We start from the raw sequence: 23,559 nt of genomic DNA on the forward strand, positions 1-23,559 counted from the left end.
TATCACTCTAAATAATACTCCTATTCTTCATCTGACTCGAAAAATACACCAACTATTGAAAACTTGTATCTTTGTTGTACAAAAAATGATGTTTTCATTGATTGCACTCGCCATATACGTCAAAATCGTGGAACATGTTTTAGAAAATCGTTCATTTCATAGGGTAAATACCATTGCACACCTAGTTTCTGTAGCCTATCTTACGCAATTTTTCCTCAGCTTTCTGATGGTGATCTCAGAATTCAAAACGAGCGGTGCGCTAATGGTGAAAAAACGATTTTTCTAACAAAATTCAAGATGGCGGCCAAATTCAAAATGGCCGCCGGATTTTTTTAACTTCAAATGAAAGCTATATCCTTTCTCTATACGATGCCATTAAGTTAGGTATGTGTTCCAAGGGAAAATGTCTCATATTTGAAGAAATGCCCAAGATTTATCAAAAAATGGGCTTTTTTGCAAACTGTTTAGCTAGCTGGCGTACGAGGGGTCCACCAATTTGAGAAAACAAAAAGGACCACCCTTAAGTTTTATCGAAAGCTAGCGATCAGTGACATAAAATTGGAATTCTAACGATGGGTGCCGATGGCGGCCTGGTTTCAGCGAGAATTGCTCATCTATAGATTCGAAGGATTTCTTGTAGAATAGTCCTGATAGTTAGAATGTTAGGAATATAAAACATGTTGTAAAGTCTTCGACACATTTTAGGGTTGACTGGCGACTAGATTTTTTTTGAGAAATAGTTCAGCCAAGTAATATTTTTGAACTTGAAACACTGTGCTCTGGGGGGATCTCTGAAAAATTCCCGATGGAAAAAGTTATGTAAAAAAAGGTTGATTTACATGTACAATTGCTGTAGCGTTGTTTGCTATAATTTTTTTTTTTAGTTCAAAAACTAACAGCAAGAGGCGCGCACATTGGGTTCATTGGCGTTTAGCGTTTCAAACAGTTCAAACATTATTGACAGACATGAACGTGGGATGACGAGAGTATGTGTGAACTGGGTGATGGATTTAAATGAAAATGGTTCTACTTAGGTATTCCGTCCTGTAAGTCACTGAGAAGTTCAATATGAGTAGTATTCCTAAAAATATTTGTATTAATACGAAATCGTGTTTAATTTATTCTAATTCAATGTTACATATGTTTAGTTATTGTAAATCTGATACAATGCGTAGAGTGTTAAGAACAAAAGGTGAGACAAGATAACTATTGCTTAGAAACCCTTGAACAAAGACTGCTTTGAACAGGTTAATCTCAAATGCCCTAGTATAAGATGACCGGTAGTGTCGTGAATAGGATACTTATTTGCATGATTTCAAAGTTATCCAGCTTGCCTTTTTTTGCATTTCCAGAAAGATTAATTAAAGGGGGCTTCAAGGAGCCCACTTCAATTGCAATTGGCACTTACCACAGATTATGTTGTCACATCCACCATCCTTCGTCAGTACGAAACGACAATTGTGACATCGCATTGCCGTATGCGTTGCAATCATGCGGTCAATTTCTTCCACAGAAAGATGAGATTCGTAATCTATGTTCAATCTTTCGTTATATTCTTCGCAGTTCATGCCGGTATGGACAGCCTGTTTGGAAAACGAAAATTATTCATTAGGGTCTGTCTACTTACGATTGTGCTATCCTGGACGAGTGCAATTTCCCAAAAAAATGTAGGTAGCCAAGTTAAAAACTTTAGAATATATTGAGACCATTTGTCCAGATTGAGCAGGATATATCCTGAGTTTGAATTTGCAGCGTCCTGATGACTATATAGACTCTCAAAATCGATGCATAGATAACCAAGGGATCACAAAGGCGACTATTGCAGCGGAGATGGATAGCGGCGTTTAGGGGGATCCATAAAAGATGATTCATCAAAACAAACAACTAGCGGAATGTGAAGGAAATGTTTCTGGACCCATAAGAAACCGGCTAAGGTTCCCGCCAGGAAAGGGGCCACCAACATCAACTCAAGCCTAGACACTGTGACGACGACAGTCACTGGAAGGATACGCTGGGCAGGGCATGTTGCAAGAATGCAACCTATAAGCAACTAACACAAAAAGTACTTGGCGACGATGTTGAAATAAGATCCCTGAAGTGACTCTCCAATATAAAAATCTGTATGAAGTCACCGATCGACGTAGCCAGCAAGGCCATCCACCTTAGAAAGGGCGAGGTAATGCGATAAGGCTGTCAGTTGCAGAGCTTAGCTTAGCTTAGCTTAGCTTAGACTGACTACACATTTCAATGGTTGCTATTCCGTGATTGACCGAAGTCAGTGAAAATGCACAAAGAATCAACTAGAAGTTCGGCTGGGATTGGCCATAATCTTCTTCAGTGTGCATAATTCAGTGCCTCTATTTATACATGGTCAATAACGGCGCCGGCCACGTCCTTGCAGTCAGGTGGGATTGGGGGAAGGAATGTTAGTTTGTAACCTTTGCTATTTGGAGACCGTGTTTGCCTCTGCATCTCCACAAAGGTTACTAGGAGGGATGTTTGTTAATGGGGAGGATCGTTAGGTCACAGGATTCACTTTGATAAGTCATTAGACCATGATAAATAATTTTTTGTGAGATACAAACATGCTTATACGTAAATATAATATTTTCATTTGATATGAACAATATTTATGTAGGGTAGGTGTACCAGCCATGGACATAGTGGCTCCCTATTTCGCCATACGTAATAACTTTAAAGTCTTAAAATTTTGAAAATTTTTGTTTGTCGTTAGATTTAAGATATATCTTGATGTTAAAACATTCAAAAAGATATAAAATGTGAAACTTATCAAAATTTCACATATGGCCAAATAGGGAACCACTATGGCCACAACCGGTACACCCACCCTAGAGAAAAATTATGCCGACACTGCTGACGAACCTATCAAAGTTTGTTGAATAAAGTGAACCTTTAGCAAGTCAACACTCGTAGTGTCGAATCATTCAAAGTTTTTTTTAATTACAAAAATAAAGGTAAAAAGAAGATGGTGTTTTGAAAAAAAAAAAATAGACGTAAATAATTTATGAATCAGAGTTTACGTCGACGAGTGACGAACTATTCATAGTTTATTGAAAAATCATATGTACATCTCACCGTTGTAACGATTAAAGGTGCAGTCATACATATTTTATAGATTAGAAATAGTAGCATGAAACGAGCTCACCAATTGATCCGTCATCCTTGAGAAGCAACAATCCACTTTCAGCTTCGCTCGTTTGCTCGGTTATATAAAAGCACTCAGAGAAAATAGGCGCGCGACCCGACAGGGAAAACAACTGACGACTGCTCGGGTTTACTTGACGCACTGCCCAGGAGCAAGCGTCAAAGTCGAAAGATCAAAAAGGACTGATCGAACGCGGCACTTTTTCATTTTACTCGACCGATGCGCGACATGTTTGATCCTGCCCTTATCGCCGGCCCCCGCAGGAGCAAGCGTCAAGGTCGAAGGTTCAAACACAACCGCGATAAGGCTGTCAGTTGCAGAGGCCGACAAAGCGAAGAACTTGGGCATACTCAAGGTAGGCAGGTCGGTTTGCCGGTAACTCGACCCAAGCCCGAGGTTGGAAAACAGCGGAACGGAACAATCTGGACCTAAACGGTGAAGAGCAAGTTGCTGTGATATAACGAGCGCGTGATGCTTCCTAGCCGAGAAAAGCCCCTCCTATAGAGAACAGGCCGCCGGTGTACTGATGGTGCGAATCAATTGCAAATTTTTGAGTAATCTGCCTTCGGGCTAGACGAAGATTGCAACAGGCACACACAAAAAGGAGATCAAGAATCGAAAACGGGTATGCTTTGATAGTCTATGTCAGAGTGCCAACTGGACTTCGTGGGGTGACGCCTTCGGAGTGGTAATGGTCACGGCATACAAATTTACTAATAATTAAGTACACCGTGGGTAATGGCTAAGATCAAAGATGCCATAGCGCCCGAGTAGCTGCGATCGATAATTTCCCCGTATCATCCCACAAGCCCATAGCCCCCAGCGCCGCATGCGACGAATGAAGGACAGGTACTGACAGCGTTATTTTCAGATTTCTCAAAAGAGAGAAAGAGAGCTGTAGTGATTTGCGGTAAAACCGATGTAAGCAGTGATCATGTAGTTAATTGCCAATCATGTAAGTAAGTGCAAGTGCTCATCCTCTCAACAGCGCCATCAACGGTGATCGGTTTTTTTTTTGGAGGCGTACTCTAGCTTGCGAATAGCGGAAGCTCTTTGACAGCCGATTTAAGGGTTCATTCAAATATTACGTAACGAAAAATTTGCCAATTTTGGACCCCCTCCCTCCCCCACGTAACAGCTTTTGTATGGAAAATTTTAAATTTTTGTATGGACCGTAACACTAGGTAAGACCCCCTCCCTCCCCCTGTTGCGTTACGTAATATTTGAACAATCCCTTAAATTAAGTTTCGATCTAGCCAAATTCTAGCTTTGGCTGCTGATTGAAGATGGACGGTCGCGGTTACCACAATCTAAGACCAACCTAATAATCCTAGACCACAATGGCCATTATGATCACTACAAAAGCGATCTTCTGATGACGTCACCGTGCAATTGGCAATAGGGTAAGTGTTCCCTTAGTTGTGGGTGTTCCTACACGGATAAATATTTTTACCTAATTTTTGAGTTTACTTTACCCAAAATTATGTATATCGATTATAGTTTCAACCCAAAATCTCTCGGTTTTCTCTTTCTCCCACACGAATGTTGTCAAAAATAGAGAGAGCTGCATCTACCCAATGGGGGTACTTTGGCCCAATAAGCCAAATTTGGGTAAATGCAACTTTTCTTATGTTTGGGTCGAAAGAACTCAATTTTGCGTTAAATCAACCCAAAATTGAGTATATTTTTCTAATGGAATTAAAGCCAAACTACCTACACTCAAAAAAATCCAAACGTCATTGCTACGTGAAAAATCACGTAGATCATTCCAAATTCATTTTGCCTCCACTTCATCTGACTAAGATAAAGATCACTGAGCCATTCATAACCACCAAATAGTAACTCGGTCATTGTTACTGTGGTTACCAATCGCACTTACGTGAAATTCACGTAGGTGCCTAAGTTCATTTTGACATCTGCATATTGTACGTACATTCGGTGTTGAGCGCAAATCAGAAGATGGCGCCCGCTTGATTTTTGAAGAACTTCAGAAGCTGCTGAACTTTAAACCCTGTGTTAGATTGATTTCAAAGTAAATATGCTTTGAATACCGAAGGATCCCTACATTACTTCATAGTTTATACCTGATGTATATCCTCTATCAATTATAGCACGCGAAAGCTACAACAAGACAGAACAAACTCACAACATTTGGGAAACAGGATTCAAAATGCTCAGATTAAATATAAAAATATCACATTCTTTTAGGTTTGTTTACATTTTCCAATTGGGAATTAGTTTTCTTCCAAAGCCTATTAGAGATAAGGTTGGTCTTTATTCCAGTTAAATTTAATGCAAACCCATCAAGGTCCTATTGCAACGTTTCGTAAAGGCTACCGGAAAATCCACGTAGCTCCACGTGTAGCGCCGGTGGAATGGACGAAGTTCAAAAATTCATGCGTTCATTCTGGGCTACCTACGATTAACGTAAGAGCTACGTGAAAAGTGCGATGGAAAAAAACCACGTATGTTTTCACGTAACAATGACGTTTGGATTATTTTGAGTGTAGTGGAGACCTTGGAAATTTAGCCAAAATTGCGTTATTGGGCTCAACTACGGAATTGCGTTGAAACAACCCAAAATTGAGTAGGATTCCGTCTCCATATATAGTTGCGGTAGTGTCGTTTTCACTGATTTTTTTTACATTAGCCACAGAACCGACACTGCTAATTGACGTATTGGCTTGTTGATACACGGAATAGTTGAAAAGAGCGTTCAAATTGCTTTAAAACTGATGAAATATCACCAAAATTACTGAAAGTTCTCTTGTACCAATAGTATCGGTAAAGTGTTTCTATAGTGTAGGATCCCATAAAAAATAACGGATACCGCAACTATAGGGACACAAATTAAAAATATACCGCAACTTAAGGAACAGTGTATTAATAGTGGAGGCACGCAAGCATGGGAAAATTCACTCACTCACCCATTTGGTGACCCAATAACTGAGTTGGTTACAAGTTTAGTAGTTTAGAATTCAAATCCCTACAGACCACGCAGACCCTTTTCATAATTACACACACTCTTCGCGCGTGTGTAGTAAAATGAGATGGATGGATCTGGGTTATGAAAAGGGTCTGCGTGGTCTGTGGGGATTTGAATTCTAAACTTGTAACCAACTCAGTTATTGAGTCACCAAGTGGCTCGGTAGCTTAGTTGGTGAAGCGCTCGTCTAGCATACAAGAGTCCTGGGTTCAAATCCCAGCCGAGCACGTATTTTTTTTTCAAAATTTCACCCATAATTCGTCCATCTTTACCACGCGTAATGAGTTTATTAACATAGGTTAAGTGAAGTTCAATCGTACCTTCACTATTGGTACATCTACCCTAGTCTGTAATAGTAATAGTGTGTAATAGTGAGCTGTCAAAGTCCAAGATTAATCGAAGGGCCTTTTAGGGTCTGTCTCAATTGGGCTATTAAAAATAATTCACACTTAAATTTGACAGTTCGAAAATATTTTTTCTTACAAACGATTAATGAACTGTCAAATATTAATTTTTGCTGGTCCAATTCGCGAAAGTTGCCGAACCTACGTTATCATGATTTATGATGATTCGTGAAAACAAAATGCTTCATTCTAGTTTGTTTGTCTGTTGAAAATTGTTTCGAATCATTGGAAGTGTTTTAGCCAAGTCAAGCAAATAGTTTTTTTTTTTTTTATCAAACATATGAGATATGTTGTAATAATGTTCAACATTTCTGATCTCTAGGGAACAAGACTCTGCAAATATGCCGTCAATGTATCGTCAGCCTTGATGAGGAAAATTGTATTACTTTTGTCGGCGCTTGCGGTTAAAGTTAGAAACGGCTTCCGAAGTTGGATTATTTTTAAATCTATGCGAGGTCGGAAGTGGTGCATTCGATTCGCATCCGAATGCGGCTCTTATACGCCCTACTTCTAAAGAGTGGTATCTTGCAAGGATTCTGAGAAAACTCCATTTTCGGCAAACTGCATTTTCAAACGATTGATCGAACTTATAATTATGTTGAAGTTTCCATTATGACTATGACGGATCGTTGAACGTTGATCCTAATAGAAATTGAGACATTTTTAAGCCTCGAAAATGCAGTTTTTAAATACTGGATCCTTAATTATTGAGGGTCTTGGCTCGTTTGTAGTGAAGACACGAACACGTAACGTAACGAACAAACTAGCTTTATTGATAACACGTCTTAACTGGTTGGAGTATTGGGATGGAATAGCTTGTTAGGAAAAATAACAGAGGGCGGTTGCTATGATAGTAACACCTAGGGTTAGGGCGATTGCTACTATGTTAATACCCCCTCTCAATCGGCCATTCCAATTTGGCTGCATAGCTCATCTAGTCGTTTCTGGTCCATTGGCTTCGTGAACATATCTGCTAGCTGATGCTGAGTTGCAACATGTTCAATCTTCAGACGTCCATTCGCAATATGATCAGGCAAGAAATGATGCTTTATGTCGATGTGTTTCGATCGTTTCGATTCAAAGTTCCGGGCCATTCCGATACATCCTTGATTATCTTCGTAAATAACGAAGGCTTCGTCCTTTTGCTTCAGTTGTAGATCTTCAAGTACCCCTGCTATCCATATTCCTTCTGACGCTGCGGAACTCAAAGCTACATATTCAGCTTCGCTGGACGAAGTAGCAACTGTAGTCTGCTTCTTGCTTGACCAAGACACCAGATTTCCAAACACCTCAAACACATAGCCGCTCACCGACTTCCTGTCCAAAGTATCCGATGCCCAGTCAGCGTCTGCATAACCGATCAAAATTTCCGCATCATTGTTTCGCTTAAACTCCAAATGCCTTGACTTCCTTCCCTTCAGGTAGCGTACCACTCTTTTCAAACATTTCCAGTGAGATGATGAAGGTTTCTGTTGAAAACGCCCCAGATAACTAACGGGAAAACACAGGTCTGGTCTGGTACACAGCATTATATACATTATGGTACCCAGCAGTTCACGATACGGTTCATTTGTAGATTCTCCATCTTCGTGCAGCAAAAGTCCTTTTTCAAGTGGTGTTTTAACTGGATTACAATCCGACATTTGGAAACGATTCAACATCTTTTCAATATTTGACACTTGCGATAAACGTATTCTGGTGCGATGAGTTTCAAGATTGACGATTTCTTCCTACCAACGATCAGCAGGTCATCTACGTAAAGCACGATGTAGATCTCATCTCCAGGTAGAATTCTTGTATATAAACAATAGTCGTGCATTGATCGTTTGAATCCTAGTTCTAACAGCTTCTGGTTGAACTTCTCGTTCCAACAACGCGGGGATTGTTTCAACCCGTATAGTGACTTGACTAATCGACATACAGTGTTTGGTGGTGCATCGACGCCATCTGGAATTTCCATGAAAATCGTTTCCTTCAATTCTCCATGCAGGAAAGCCGTTTTCACGTCCATTTGATGGAAATGAAAACCTTGATGGATGCCGGCTGACAGTATGATCCGAATTGTGGTTAACTTTGCAACGGGCGCAAATATTTCGTCATAGTCCAGTCCTTGTTTTTGAAGAAAAACTTTAACAACCAGTCGGGCTTTATATCGTACTGGCTGACCGTTTACGTCCTCCTTCACTCGGAAAATCCATTTTGACTTCAGCGGTTTAACACCTGCCGGACAGCTCGTGAAGTACCACACGTGATTCTCATCCATCGAACGAAGCTCGTCTTCCACCGCTTTCAGCCAGACTTTTCGATCGGGGCGGCCATTGATTTCAGCGAATGTCTCGGGGGCATCTGGTAGAAGTAAACTGGCAGAAGTTGCTCTATACCCAGTTAAGTAATCTAACAACTTACCGGGTAACCTGCGCTCCCGTCCGCTGTGCCTCGACTCTTGTAGCGGTCGTTCTGTTTGCAGAGGGAGCGCGTCGCTGAACTCTTCTTCCGGTTCACTTTCACGAGCATCGACTTGCTCATAATTATCAGGGACAGCAACATCTTCGTTCTGGGCTTCGCTTTCCGTTTCCGCCTCGACTTCAACTTCACCTTCCCCCTCTTGCTCGAAAGGGAACCGAACTAGCAATGGCACATCTTTTTCAGGCTTCATGTTCTCAATGTCAGCGTATGGAAACGAATTCTCATCAAACTTAACGTCCCTCGCAATGATTATCTTCCTCGATTTCTTGTCCCATAGCCGGTAGCCATTAGGGGCATAACCAATCATTACCATTTCGCGGCTTTTCGAATCCAGCTTCTTCCTATTCTGCGCCGGTATCCATGCAAAACTTTTGCATCCGAAGATCCGTAATTTATCTAAATTTGGTTTGGAGTTGAACCACAGCTCCGCCGGAGATACACCACTTGGCAAGGCTGATGTAGGGCTTCGATTCAAAAGATAGACGCACGCCAGGGCTGCTTCGGACCATAAGTTTTTCGGTACCAGTGAATCGATGAGGACTGAACGGATTCTCTCTACGAGTGTTCGGTTGAACCGCTCCGCAACACCATTTTGTTGTGGCGTGTACGCCACCGTGGGTTCTACTTGGATACCTTTCTGCTTGTAGTAGTTTTTCTGATCAGTTGAAAAATACTCCCGTCCTTGATCCACCGTCATCCGCGAAATCGGCTTGCCAATCATCGCTGTCACTGCTGCTTCATATTCTTTGAACTTCACAAAAACTTCGGATTTTCTTTTTATCGGATAGATCATTCCAAAGTGGCTGTAGTCATCAATGAAGCTAACAAAATATCGGGACCCGTCCCATGCTGCAGGGTCGATAAGCCCACACACATCCGAATGGATTCTCTCAAGGGGGCGAGTTGCTCGGATTCTGGTTCCATTAAAAGGTTCCCTACATTGCTTACCTTGGATACATGCTTCGCAGATGCCGATCTTGGGTGCTTTCCTCATTCCTTTTAATTCACCATTTCGGGCCATCGTTTCAAGTCCTTGTTGGCTGATATGGCCTAATCTGCGATGCCACAGTTTTCCGGTATCGACGTCACACATATTTGCACAACGATCCTGTAGAAACAGCTCTATCTCGAACAAGTTGCCTTTAAGGTATCCAGTTGCCAGCACGCTTCCGTTCTTCTTCAAAACTGCCGTATCTCCGGAGAACAGCACATCGATACCAGCTTTCGTCATTTTCTTGACCGACATTAAGTTCTCCCTTAAGTCTGGCACGAGTAGAACATTCTTGACGTTAAACGGCACTCCTCGGTTACTAACAGCGTTGATTTCTCCGATCGTCTTGGCTATCATTGCTTGGCCTTCCTTTGCAACTTTAATTTCTACCGGATCGTCCAACTTGCGCAGGTTTGCAAATACGGAGCTTTCACTTACCAAGTGATCACTGCATCCGGAATCTAATTTGAAAACGATCCTTCCGGCTCTCTTGCGTCTACATGGGTCCACATCCGCCATGAAACTCACCGCATTTTTCACAACTGAATTTGCTTCACTTTTGCTTTGTAGACGGCAATCTTTCTTGTAATGACCCCGCCTACCGCATCCGTGGCACTTTCCGTTGAACTTTTGCTGTTTCTTTTGCTTGTGTCCATGGCCAGTAAACGCTGCCGGTTTCACCTCTTCGAATTCGATCAGTCCGTTTCGATTCTTCTGCTAATAACCGTTGCTTGACGAAATCCAGCGTTAACTCTTTCTCAGCCACGTTCTCCAAAGCCGTTACAAGTGGGTCGTAGGTATCAGGTAACGTTAAGAAAAGCTGCGACACCAGATCTGCCTCCACCAAAGTCGCGCCGGCCGTCTTCAGCTTTCTTACCAATCCATCGAACTCCAGAAAATGGCTTCTCATGTCGATTCCGTTCTTCATACGGAGGCGCGCTAGTTGCTTCCGGATGAGATTCTGGCTGGCAACGGACTTCTTAGCGTATGTTACCTCCAAACTTTCCCACATCAGCTTAGTTGTCGTCTTTTCGCGAACTACCTCCAGACAGTCGTCCGCCAGGCAGCTAACCAACAGCGCTTTTCCCTTACGATCCTTTTCAACGAATTTCGTCCACTCGGCTGCTTGTTCCGGCACATCTTCCGTTAGCACCTCCGAGACTCCGGCCGCTTCCAGGAAAAGCCTGACACGGTAGCTCCAATTTTCGTATCCTCCAATATTTCCGCGAAATTGCGGGATTCCATGAGCGAGATCCTTCTGCGTGGTGCCCATAACCTATTGAGGGTCTTGGCTCGTTTGTAGTGAAGACACGAACACGTAACGTAACGAACAAACTAGCTTTATTGATAACACGTCTTAACTGGTTGGAGTATTGGGATGGAATAGCTTGTTAGGAAAAATAACAGAGGGCGGTTGCTATGATAGTAACACCTAGGGTTAGGGCGATTGCTACTATGTTAATATTAATGTTATGCACAATTCTTTTTATTATGAGCTAAATGTTTATCTACGTAGGTGTTTTATGCAAGGCCTCTGACGAGCTTCATCAGATCTATAGTCAAAGTCGTCGTAGTCCTTTGATGCTGCATTATATTCTCAACGTTCGACAATTCCAGTAAGAACGTAGTTTGGTTATCTATCATTGATGCGATACATCGAATTAAATGATCATAATTTGTCGTAAATGGGGCGTGACAATGAGTAGTTGGTTATTAGAACAACTCCGTCCACAATTCCGACCATGAATCCCCTGGCTTCATCTTCAAAGCTAAATAGTTTAGATAGAAAAGTAGATGCCGAACAAATTTGTTATTGATGGAAAACACTTTGAAAATAGTCGCCTTGCTTTCCTGCTGCAGCCATGGTAATTGAACGAGAATCGTTATCATATTGTTGAAACAAACGTAAGCAATTAATGTAACTTTTCTTACGGTTCCTGATTCCAATCCTGTGGGGGTGGCGTCTCGTCAGCGAAATCCGAAACATTCAAGTTCGCATGATTATCAACGAGTAGTTCAACCAGACTCCAGTTCCGCCGTTCCACGGCTACATGTAGAGAACTGATGAACTTCTTTTGGGCACATAGACGGGAATTCGGATTTTTCACCAATAGCAACTCAGCTTTCTCAATCATAATCTTCTTGATGCAGGCTATAAAGTGTGCCTTGGCGGCGTTTGTTCCAACATGCACTTTATTTTGGACACTAGAAGCTCGACATACTCCAAATTTCCGCAGGTCCTTGGCCTTGCATGGTGCACCTTGATGAGACTATTTTGGTTGATTTCGGCTTGAGATATACTGGAAATCATCGGGTCTCCTGTGGTCGCAGCTTTCCAGATGTTTTGTCCGTCGAAATGCTTTGCGAGTACCTTGTCAGCTGTTCAGGAAACAATTCTGGTTGTGAGGATTTCATCCCACCCTTGCAAGTTCCGTCACTGAGAAAAAGTGATCGTAAATATAGCTATTCTGGTCAGAATATTTCGTTAAACTTAGGGCCCATTCACAAATTTCATAACGCTGAAGGGGGTGGGTGGGTGTCCTCGTGATGTTACGGCTCATACAAAATTTGTAAAATATTCATACTAAAAGAGTTACGAGGGGGTGGGTGGGTGTCGAAAATGGCCATTTTTGGCGTTATGAAATTTGTGAATAAACCCTTACTTTTACTGGTCTTGGATCTTGCGAAGGCAGCAGGAATGTCCGACCGCAGATGAATTACCGGATAGGGGAAACAACATTATGTTGGAAGTAAACAACAAACACCGATCGCCCGAGCGAGCGAGAAAGAAATTAACTATCGATCTGTCAAATTTAAGTCTGCTCTGCAGCAGACTTATTTTTGACAGATCGAAATCAGGGGTGGAATAATTATCGAACTGTCAAGTTTAAGTACGAATTATTTTTAATAGCCCAATTGAGACAGACCCTTAGATACCTTGGTCAAGTCGTTGACTGCCCAGTTGCATCGTAACGTCCAGAGGTGTAGAATGTGTTACGATGCTACTATCTCACAAGCCTTTACTTCTGTCGGGGTCCGGTGGAGAATAGCACAATCTCATCTTCCCCAAAAAATGACTTACCTCACACAGCAAGCAGTTCTGAGCGCTGCATATGGGACACTGGAACACGGTGACGCTGTCCTGAATCTCCAAGATGCACCATCCGAGGCAATTCGGGGTCTTACAGTGGAAAGCGCCGGTAATCGAGATCTCGGCCTGTTCCAAAGACCGCTTTAGATAGACGCTGTAGTCATGTTCGCTGAGAAGACTCCTGATCTCCTGGTCTTGGATTACGGTTTCGCAGGAGGCGTTCCGATCCTTGAAAGGACATCGAACTTCTACATCTTGGGCATGCTTGATGGAGTTGGCCAAACACTCGCGACAGAAGCAATGAAAGCAATCATGCAGGGTCACGCCATCGTTCACTCCAAACTCGCCGTAACAAATGGGACACTCGAAGGGCTCGGCATTCGGTACCAAACAGGAATCGGTCAGCGTGACCAGAAGTTTCAGTTCGGCTGGCAGTGAATCAGTCCTTTCCTTCTGCAAAGAATCGGAAATGCTCTTGAGCGAATTCTGTCGGCGCTTCATCAATAACTGGTACTCTTCGGCATTCAACAGTGCTTCCAGCTCTCGTTGCTCCAAATTTCCTACGCATTCATAGCGAGCATTCGGGAACGGACATCCGGTGCTGTTACCAACCCGGAGAGACGTTTTCAGGCAACCGATACAGAAGCTGTGTACAATTTGAAGAGGACCACTCCGGATCCGGCGGGTGTCATCGCGTCGCAAAGGTTGCACGGGTTCGGTTCCTCGTTACGGACCAGATCCTGCTTGTCCAAAGCCAGCAGTTGATGATATTGATCACCGGCAGAGGCACACTCTGCGACTGGAGGATTGGCTTCCTGCTGAGGGAATGGAAAAGGTATTATAGCACGACTGTATTTCTGTTGGATAACTTACCGTATCCATTGCGTGTTTTTTTTTATTAGAAAAATAGATTATTATTCAAATGTTTCGAAATCAAAATTCGCAAAATTAAAAAATTTAAATAATTGCAGCAGGGGGTTGGGAAACGGTTAAACCCGTTAAACCAGTAGTGTTACATGGTGTTACTGTCGACAGAGTCGAATCAAGGGTGGAAGAAGGCGGCTGAAACGCCCAATTAAACATTTGACAGTTTAGGGACCGTTCAAATATTACGTAACGCAACAGGGGGAGGGAGGGGGTCTTACATAGTGTTACGGCCCATACAAAAAATAAAAATTTTCCATACAAAAGCTGTTACGTGGGGGTGGGAGGGGGTTTAAAATTGACAAATTTTGTGTTACGTAATATTTGAATGAACCCTTACCAGCCGACTAAATTGGTTGAAAAATCGGTCGATTGTTGCACCGACGCTTATGGAAGATTAACATAGGGATCAACCGAATATCACCCGATTTAATTGGGTGGACCAACGCAATCCTACTAAATAGGTAGATAAATCGGTATTTTAAGTAAAATCCAAGCAAGTTCACCTACTAAACTCGGTCACCCGATTTAATCTAGCGATTGGTCAGTTGATCGCTGTGTTAAACTTCCATAAGCGTCGGTGCAACAATCGGCTGATTTATCAACCAATTTAGTCGGCTGTTGAACTGTCAAATGTTTAATGGGGCGGCTAGACACTAAATACCCGACAAAAGAATGTTAAATCTCGCTCCGACGATCTTAAAAATGCTTGTAAATCGTCGCAAATCATTTGGAGTCTTCTGCGTTTATCGGACAATCAGTACACTGAAACATGCGTTGATGTAATGAGAACCATGAACGTGTTTTTGAATTTACTATTCCAACCACGATTGAGCTATCATGAACGCTTTTTATTTGCGTTTTGATCTCTCTCAATCCAACCGCATCTATAGCCGAGCGGTTAGCGTTCGCACTTGACAATCGCCAGACACTCGGTTTAATTCTGGTCTGCTGCAAGATTTTAACCATAATATAGTAAATTTTACTATACAATATGGTGTCATGGTAAAATTGAATGCACAAAATATTCTAAATAAATGCGATTTAATAATCGCGCAATGCTCGGTACACTGAATTGTAAGACTTTGTTGATCTATAAAAATGGAATGATGCTATATCTTCAACTATGCTACTCTGGGTTCCCGTGAATCATGCCTTAAGATGATTATAGAACGAAGCCACATCTCGAATCTTTAAGAGCACAAGTCTTGAGAACTAAACAGTGCTTCGCATTGAAAATTTATTCGGTTGATCACTATCAGCAAGCAAGCAGTTTGATAGATTTTCAACGCGAAAAACTGTCAGATGCTCCTGACTTGTGCACTTGAAAAATCAAAGTTCCCCTCCGATCTCTAATCACCTTAAATTATTGATTAATCTAGGTGCATATTACTAAGTTGATTGTTTATTAACTAAATAAATTGACGTGAACCACTATTTTGTTCAATTGTGTGTTCATATTCCTTTGCGATATATACCCATTAAAATTAATTCAATGAGTTAGTTGGATTCTAATATTAATGTGTCGATACACATATAGAAAATCATTACAATTTTTGCAGTGTACGATCGGACTGATTGATGGAGTCAGTGGAGTACATACGACCCACCGTTTTGAACAAAAATAGAGAATCTCTAGAGTTTTCTGCATGAATATATGTATTTCGTGAAGTTGGCGGCACGATTTTTTTAGAGCAAATCCACATCGGCACTGAATGTACTACTGCAGAAAAATACAACGGAACCGATTATGGATGAGTTAGTCGGACGAATAATGGATTCACATCGTAGGAACATCCATAAGGCATCACTAGTACTTCTGCTGGCTACAGGCTACAGCTACAGGCCGAAAAATAAACCAAAATTGAATGAAGAGTGCAAAATTGTCGTCGAGTGTTTCCTTAAACCTTTCCCTAGAGTCTTCCACAATCTGAAACACTATAACTTGGTTAGCTAGGAAACGACACAACACCAAGTTTTGCTCTACTGTTTGCCTCCATCTCAATGTCAATGCACGTCAATGGTTAACTTTGATGCGCTACCTGTTTTTGATTATGGGGGGATTTTGTAAACCCAAGATAAAAAAGAAAAGGTCGAATACCTGTTTTTATTGGAATTTTGATGTTTTTGCTACATTCGACCTTATGCGCAATAGCACCAATGAACAAATTTTTACTGTTCCTTATTTTTGTTAATTACGTAAAAGTGTCAATTTATTTTTTATTTTACACACTTAAATTATTTTACCGACTTCAGTTAAACGTTTTGCCCTATAAATGAAGAGTTGAACGAAGAGTGAAACCAAATCTACCTATCGAACTCTCAAACCGTCTACCTATCGAGCAGACCAGCAAAACAGATAGGGGCTATTTTCGAAGACGAAGAAGAACAACCATTTAAAGAAGCCTCTTCGCGCAACTCTCCATTCTCCCAACAGCTGAATGTTGTTTGGCAATTTTCAATGCCAAATCTCGGTACTTCAATACAGTACCAGAATTACGGCCTAACTGAAACATGTAACCAAATTGAGTTTTATTCACTTAACAGTTTATTTGATAAATTACAATCATATAATGCACAGCTGTTCCTTAAAAATAACATTTTTCACGAAATAAGTGAGAAAAACATAAAGGCGCATTTAATATTCTCTTTCGATATACTGCTTCACATTGAAAAATGGGTTTGATTTTTGACCAACTTCGCCGCGTCGCAATTCGATTCTCAATAGTGCGCATAATGCACACGGTGGAGGGCATAGATGTGCACCATACCGAAGTGACTCGTGACGTGGCGAAGTTGGTCAAAAATCGAACTTCGCACGTTGATTCACCCGTTTTTGATCGCGAATCTGTATACGAACTCTGATGTCAATTTCGCCCATCTTCCTTCCCTTGCGGTAACCAGGCGCATTTGAGATTCAGTGTGGCAGCAGGGCGCATTTGGAACTGAGTGTGCAGAAGGGCGATTTTGATGAAGGTTCGTGTGAAAGAGCGTAGCTAAACGGCGATGCTGATGATAATCAAACCAGAAGGACGAGGTCAAAAGGCGTGATCGCTGCTGTCAAACTGAAGGAGACGAAAAACCGAGGGGCCCAACAATTCTAAATTTAAATTAATGGCGCATGATGCATTTTTATGTTTTTTAACATGTTGTTCATAATTTGAAAATAAATCAAACCAAGTAATATTGTAATGGATTATACAAAAATGCATCATGCGCTTAAATCGATCGGAAACATAATACAGTCGAATTTCGATCGTTGCACTACGATTAATTGCACTTCGTTTTAATTGGGCTCCCGTTAAGTGGGCAAGCCAACGAAAGCAAACGTCACTTTCTGACATAAACCGTAATTTGTCAATGTTGGTAGCACTGAATTTCTTTTGTAATCGGCTATTTGACAGCTCAAAACTTAGCTCGATTAGTGAAAGTCTTTCACTAGTGGGCCACGGGTTTAGTGCAACGAACGAAAGTTGACTATATAGAATTGGAATTATATCCGCTGAACTTCAAACCGATTTTACTGAGAATGTATTAGTGTTCATATTTGCCATAATTCTGACTCTGTATTGACTTATTTCGGCAATCCAAATTTGTTTGCCGAGATTCGCTAAACGTTTACCGAGATCTAGGTAAAAGTTACTAGTTATCAGCAACAAAATTACTATGGAGAATGGCCAATTTGAAACGGTATGGGTCACTGTACACATATCTTCCTCTCTCTTTCACTCTTACATAAAATTTGTAAACAACAAGGCCAGTAAACCTCAAAATCCCATACACAATCAAAACATTGCAGAGCCCTATAAGAGAGGATCGATGAAGAAAAACCAGGCTATGGACGTGCCCTATATCAACTGCAGCGATTTGCAGTAAACAGGATGTCCCGGGCCCGATCCATCTGACAAGCCAATCGAGCTCTCTGTCACCATGGAAGATGGTGTCTCCACCCATGTCGATAGCCTGAGAAAAACTGACCATGTTCTTTAGGCCCTTATTCTTACACACTCTTGATATTTAACAGCCGCCCACCACCCCTGTTGCGGACCGTTATTGTAACACCAGATAACCCCTCCCAACTGTCATGCAACCTGTCAAAAGTTTCGCGAGAGCGCTGTCAGGGAAGCGTCACGCCGCGAATGCCGTCGTGCGCGCGTTACCTCGCTGGCAAGCAAATTTCCCCCATTTGATGATGATCCAAGTTAGCCGAACTCGGCCACCTTTGTGGGTGAAATGCCCGGACTCCTGAGTGGAGCGAACACTGAAGAGCAAGAAGAGGAAGACCGTATACGCGAGAGAGCAGCCAGAAGCAAAAGGAAGGAAAATTATATTGGCCCTAGACATTCTTGGTGCGATTCGTCGTCGTCGTCGCGTTTTTTTCCGAATGTGTGGTGAAAAATCGGATCGCGAGTTTCGGAACTAGACCAAGAAGGAAAAACGGTCGGAACAAAGCTTTCCCCGGGGGCTATCCGGATGTTTGTAGTTTCTCCAATCGAAAAGTGCGTGAGAGTGTTTTCCCGTTCCTTTTTTTCTGGTGCTACCATCTTCCTCTTTTTCTCTTTGCGGTATTGTACTCTTATGATGGTGGCGCAGGAAGTGTAAATTTGTGGCCCAGCAAAGGTTTTCGGAACGCAACGGGTAACTTCCAATTGCCAATAGCCTAGTCCCGAACGGGAAATTCGGGTAAAAGTGCAGCAGCCCGCTAATGGAGAAGAGGAAAATCCGTGAACGAAGGCTTGTGTGAAAATTTTTCTTCTTTTCCTCTTGCTGAATGGATCAGTAAGCAGTAAGTGGAACCAAAAGACGAAAGCGTTGGAGGAGGAGGAGGAGGAAGTAGCTGAAATTTTCTGACTGACAGTAGAGAGAAAGACAGCAGCAAAAGAGTTTGCGGAGCACCCCTTATTAAAAAAAAAAAACGGCGAAGAAGAATCAGAAATCCGAAGAAAGAAGACGTCGTAGCAAGACACAAGAACAACAACAAGAAGAAAAAACCTCGAAGAAAATCGCAATCTCCCCAAAAGAAGAGAACGCAACAGAAAGCAAGACAAAAGACAGAAGAGGAGATATTTTACGTTTTTATTTTGTACGGTTTTCGGCTTCTTGTTTTCCGCCCAAGTGGATAGTACTTCAAGACAAACAATAGAAAAGGCCTCAATGTCCAGAATGTAAACAAAGCGGTTTGCTGCGCTGATTGATATGTATAAAAAGCCTATTATTATTGAAACATACAGTCACGGCCGAAATAAAGTGCCCACTTGCTTGCAATCACGCAAATTGACGAAAATAGTGTGTTAAAACGAGAAATTCTTTCGTTAAAATGTGTGCACTTCATATATAACATATCTAGCCAAACATTTGGAAAGCGCCTAACTGCAAAATGTAAACACTATCGCATAACACATGATCTCACCCTAAAAGCCATTGGTAACCGAGTGTGTAACCTGTTGTTACTAAGCAAACGAATGGATTTCCACGTTATTTAACAATGTTACGGCGAAGAAAAGATTCTCCTCTATCTCCCAGTGGTGATAGTTTTTGTTTTGGTCCATTAATTTGTTCCTTGACATGGCTTAAAGTTGTAAATACTAACATGTTCTCGTTTTGCCAATAAATTACAATTACAATTACAAAAACAACGAGCTACACACCCGGTTACCAATAGTTTTTAGGGTGAGATTTTAAGTTATGTAGGAATTACCCCTACATACTCCCACGAACATGTAAAACGCATTTCTAGAGGTGCTTTTGTCCAAATTTCAAAAGGGCCTGCATTCTAACACCTACAAAGGGCTAATTGAAAATTTACATCGAAATCAGATTGGCCATTTAGCTATTGTGTTGTTCATACAAGTCTACTCGGGCACTTCCATGATTAACTTTAGCATGATGAAATTCTCGGCAGAATTGTCTTAAACTTTGCAATAAGAAGCGCTTGAACAAGACGCATATTGTAGCCAACTCACTAGCTTTTAAAAAATTCCACAGCCGAAGTGAATCAATAGTGCTAATAATATGATCTGGCTCCTAATTGTTTGATTTTGTTCAAGAATCATGCAAATATCTTCAATAGTGAATCAAATTAACAAATTCCAAAAGGGTCTAACTAAATCCATGTTCAATCAAAGGGCCAAACTGGTTTAAAGATTCGTGTGGTACTTCTTGACTTGACAGCTTGATTAATAATGAACTCTTTTAAAAGCACGGCCTGCTCAGTGTAATGCTTAACTACCACATCTCCTTGTCTTCGACAGAAGCTTTTGCTCTAGAAGATGGACTAGATGATATTTTGGCTTGTTAAAGACATTAAGAACTCCATCAGTTCTGATGTTTCTAATGCTATTCTGATGCCTGGGGTACGTTTTTCTGAAACCATTGAAAAACATTTGGTCCAGTCTGTCTGAGCAGCGACCACATAGGATCGCTATTTTGCTCTAAGTAGACAACTTTTATTTCACAACTAAGTTCACAATTCTAGTCTGGTCTGGTGGTCTGCCTCAAATTTGTTTTTGACTATCTCCTCCTACGGACACAGTTTTTTGGACCCGATTGGTTGGATTCACTAAGAGCGCTTCCTGTTGAAGTGAGCATTTGGTTTCGCTAGACCCAATGGATCATATTCGTCCCTTCAACTGTTATCTTCAAATGACACAAAAGCTGAAAACTGTCGTTAGACCTGCTTCCTCCAAAAGCGAGCGTTTAGGCACATTTTTTATGTGAGTTACACTTTCCTTTCCAGCTGAATTAATAGTGGCTGATTCCGGCTGTGAGTGGCTGATTTATCTAATTCCTTATGTCTGTCTTTTCAGTTCAGTATTCAGAATTTGATTATTTTAATATATGGCCTTTTGCTCAGGTCTGCATTTTCGATTGCAATATAATTCACTTGTCTCTTTCCCATTATGAGAAACAGTTTTGCTTTACCGGCCATTTTCCTTGCCTTCTCCAACTTATTTTTCAACCGTCGTTAAGGCGTCTCCCTCTCATGAGGCGAAACATACTTATTGCCTTCTCTGGTCGGATTTTCATCCACCATTTAGGCGTCTCCCTTATTTAAGGCGAGAAATTCTTGCCTTCTCCGGTTTTTTCACCGTTAAGGCGTCTTCCTACCATTAGGCGAGACATTTCTCTTGCCCTCTCCGGTCGGATTTACATCCGCCGTTAAGGCGTCTCCCTATTTTTAGGCGAGACTTTTCGTTTTCCCTCATACCTGATCCGATCAGATGTTATCCGTCAGAAATGCAGGTGTATCTTATAGTTACCCTTAATCGATGAGTTCAGAATCAACTTGAGGTCCGTTCCGTTCCTATATGGATTCCGGCTGTGGGTTCTTACTCGTCGCCAATGTGGTACTTCTTGACTTGACAGCTTGATTAATACTCTTTTAAAAGCACGGCCTGCTCAGTGTAATGCTTAACTACCACAATTAGTAAAAGGGCTAATCTGCTTATGATGGCTGAAAAAGTGAATGGGTTCAAAACAAAAGGAATGGTCCAATGCACGAGTTCACTAGTTTGACGTTTGAGCGGTGCCGAATTCACTCGTTGCCATGGTCACATAAATAACACGGCACCGCTCAAAAGTCAAATAGTGAACTCGTGCATTGGTCAATAATGGACCAATGCACGAGTTCACTATTTGACGTTTGAGCGGTGCCGTATTCAGCCTCCTGACACCGCCTATACAACCCCATTGAAAAATAACGAGCAAACATCTCTGGTTCCTACTGGGAAGTGGTTCCCACTGACAGCTCAATGTTTGTCAACAAATAACCGTTTGAGGAATAACAATCTATGATGGCGAAATCTTTTTCTCCGAAAAAAATCTTTTCCCGCATAACAACAGCTATTCGAACAAACAAACGGTTGCAAACTATTGGATTGCAGTACAGCAAGTCAATTTGGGTTGATGTGATTAGCTAGAAACACATTTTAGTATTGGAGGAAAAATCCCTAATATGATTAGGCCAATGTACGTTGTTGCTCTTGAGTTTGATGCTGACCACGAAAACATGGCTGCCTAGCACCAGGTTGGCCGTATTATTTACGTGACCATGGCAACTAGTGAATTCGGCACCGCTCAAACGTCAAATTAGTGAACTCGTGCATCGGTCCATGGTACTGAGTCTTCAATCGCTAATTTCTCAATGTCTACGTTTTGCAGATAACCTCTTTTCAAATATTCCGACAAAATAGGATAATTTGTCCAAAGTTTCTCGTCACAAACTTAATGTTTTAGCTGTTCAGGATTGTAGGGGGACGTTTTGAAGTGATTTGTGATACCAAGACCCCACAGTTATGGATCAATTCTCGCATAACTTATGATCTTGCCCTAAAAGATATAACGGATATAACTGTGTACTTGATGTCAGATGATACATTTAAGAAAGATTGAAGCGTTTGTTCCTTTATATAAGAGATGTAAAAATACCATAGGTACCGTATTAGTTTAATCGACTACTGCTCAAAATTACAGTTTAAGAGATATCCCATTACTGCCATACATCCGTTTTATTAGACATGTGTTGTTTACCATATGAACCTTTGTCGATAGGGTGCAAATTAGATAATATTGATGAGTTTTTGATGATGAAAACCTCAAACAATGTGATCCATGTGAAATCTATGCAAAAATCAAGAAACACGTATGTTTATTCACCTATATCATTCAAAAAATGAATTATTAGATGCCTCTAATGGGATCATTGACCAAAAGGTCTCATCTTATCATGCTAGCTGTCCTATTCAACAAAGGTCATCTAACAGGGATGTGCCTTGGTGGAATGACAAGCTGACAGGATTGAGGAAGAAATCCAGGTGGTTGTTTAATAGAGCAAAAATCTCTTCAGATTGGGTTGAATACAAAAAAGCCCTAACAGAATACAACAGAGAACTAAGGCACGCCAAACGTAAGGACTGGAGACGGGTATGCGAAAGCATCAACAACGCTCCTGCAGCTGCAAGGCAACACAAAGTCCTTTCAAAAGACCATTCAAATGGTCTGGGTAGCCTTAAAAAATAAGACGGCAGTTTTACTGTTGACTCTTCTAAAACACTGGAAGTAATGATGAGAACTCATTTCCCTGAATCGATCCCATATTCGGATGAAGAACTGGTCTCAAATGAGACAAGACATGTATGCTCGATAAATGCCTATCAGAAAGCTTGTGAAATCTTCACGCCTTCGATGGTCGAATAAGCATTGAGTACTTTTCAGCCTTCCAAATTTGCCGGGAAAGATGACATTTCCCAGGCTTACTGCAACAAGGAAAAGAGATGTTTTGTCTGCTCTTAACCGAAATATTCAAAGCAAGTGTTGCGCTTTCAAATATTCCAAAAGCGTGGCAAAAGGTTCGAGCTGGAAGAAATAGTAAAACAACTCCCAAAGCCTTTAGACCTATAAGCCTTTCCTCTGTTCTTTTAAAGACAATGGAAAAAATAATCGATGATTTCATCAAGTCAACAAGTTTAATAGAAATGTCTCTTTGTAAATATCAATTTGCGTATCAATCAGGTAAATCTACCATTACGGCGC

The 23,559-nt window shown here is 41.4% G+C and overlaps 2 protein-coding genes and 1 long non-coding RNA gene across 10 annotated transcripts in view; 1 reads left to right on the forward strand and 2 right to left on the reverse strand.

Annotated features, from left to right (window-relative positions):
- Positions 1-920: 920 nt before the first annotated feature.
- LOC5579232 (ranBP-type and C3HC4-type zinc finger-containing protein 1) lies at positions 921-13,986 on the reverse strand. The gene is made up of 4 exons (XM_021839648.1): positions 13,978-13,986; positions 13,883-13,919; positions 13,096-13,826; positions 921-1,583 (listed from the first exon to the last, which is right to left on the reverse strand). Exons 1-4 carry the CDS (start codon positions 13,984-13,986, stop codon positions 1,374-1,376), a joined length of 987 nt encoding a protein of 328 aa, XP_021695340.1. The 3' UTR covers positions 921-1,373.
- LOC110677003 lies at positions 11,511-12,853 on the reverse strand. The gene is made up of 2 exons (XR_002500893.1): positions 12,677-12,853; positions 11,511-12,450 (listed from the first exon to the last, which is right to left on the reverse strand). It is a non-coding gene; the product is annotated as an uncharacterized LOC110677003 (long non-coding RNA).
- Positions 13,987-18,269: 4,283 nt separating the features above from the next.
- The window catches only part of LOC5579235 (nuclear transcription factor Y subunit beta), a 37,587-nt gene continuing 32,297 nt past the window's right edge, over positions 18,270-23,559 (forward strand). For 2 of the 8 annotated variants that reach the window (XM_021847263.1, XM_021847269.1), the window contains exon 1: positions 18,271-19,111. The gene's annotated coding sequence lies outside the window, so the exon portion shown is untranslated. Of the gene's footprint in view, positions 19,112-23,559 lie in introns of all 8 variants that reach the window. The other 6 variants (XM_021847266.1, XM_021847267.1, XM_021847270.1 and 3 more) reach the window with 6 other exon arrangements.

Source organism: Aedes aegypti, chromosome 2, assembly GCF_002204515.2.
Source record: "Aedes aegypti strain LVP_AGWG chromosome 2, AaegL5.0 Primary Assembly, whole genome shotgun sequence".
Classification (NCBI taxonomy): Eukaryota; Metazoa; Arthropoda; class Insecta; order Diptera; family Culicidae; genus Aedes; species Aedes aegypti.

Bases quoted from the DNA above. Each gene is read 5' to 3' on its own strand.
- LOC5579232 (XM_021839648.1), bottom strand. The intron at 13,827-13,882 runs GTGATCAATATC...GTCCGTAACGAG, and splicing joins CGCAGAGTGTGCCTCTGCCG to GAACCGAACCCGTGCAACCT. The intron at 1,584-13,095 runs GTAAGTCATTTT...TTTTCCAAACAG, and splicing joins AGAACTGCTTGCTGTGTGAG to GCTGTCCATACCGGCATGAA.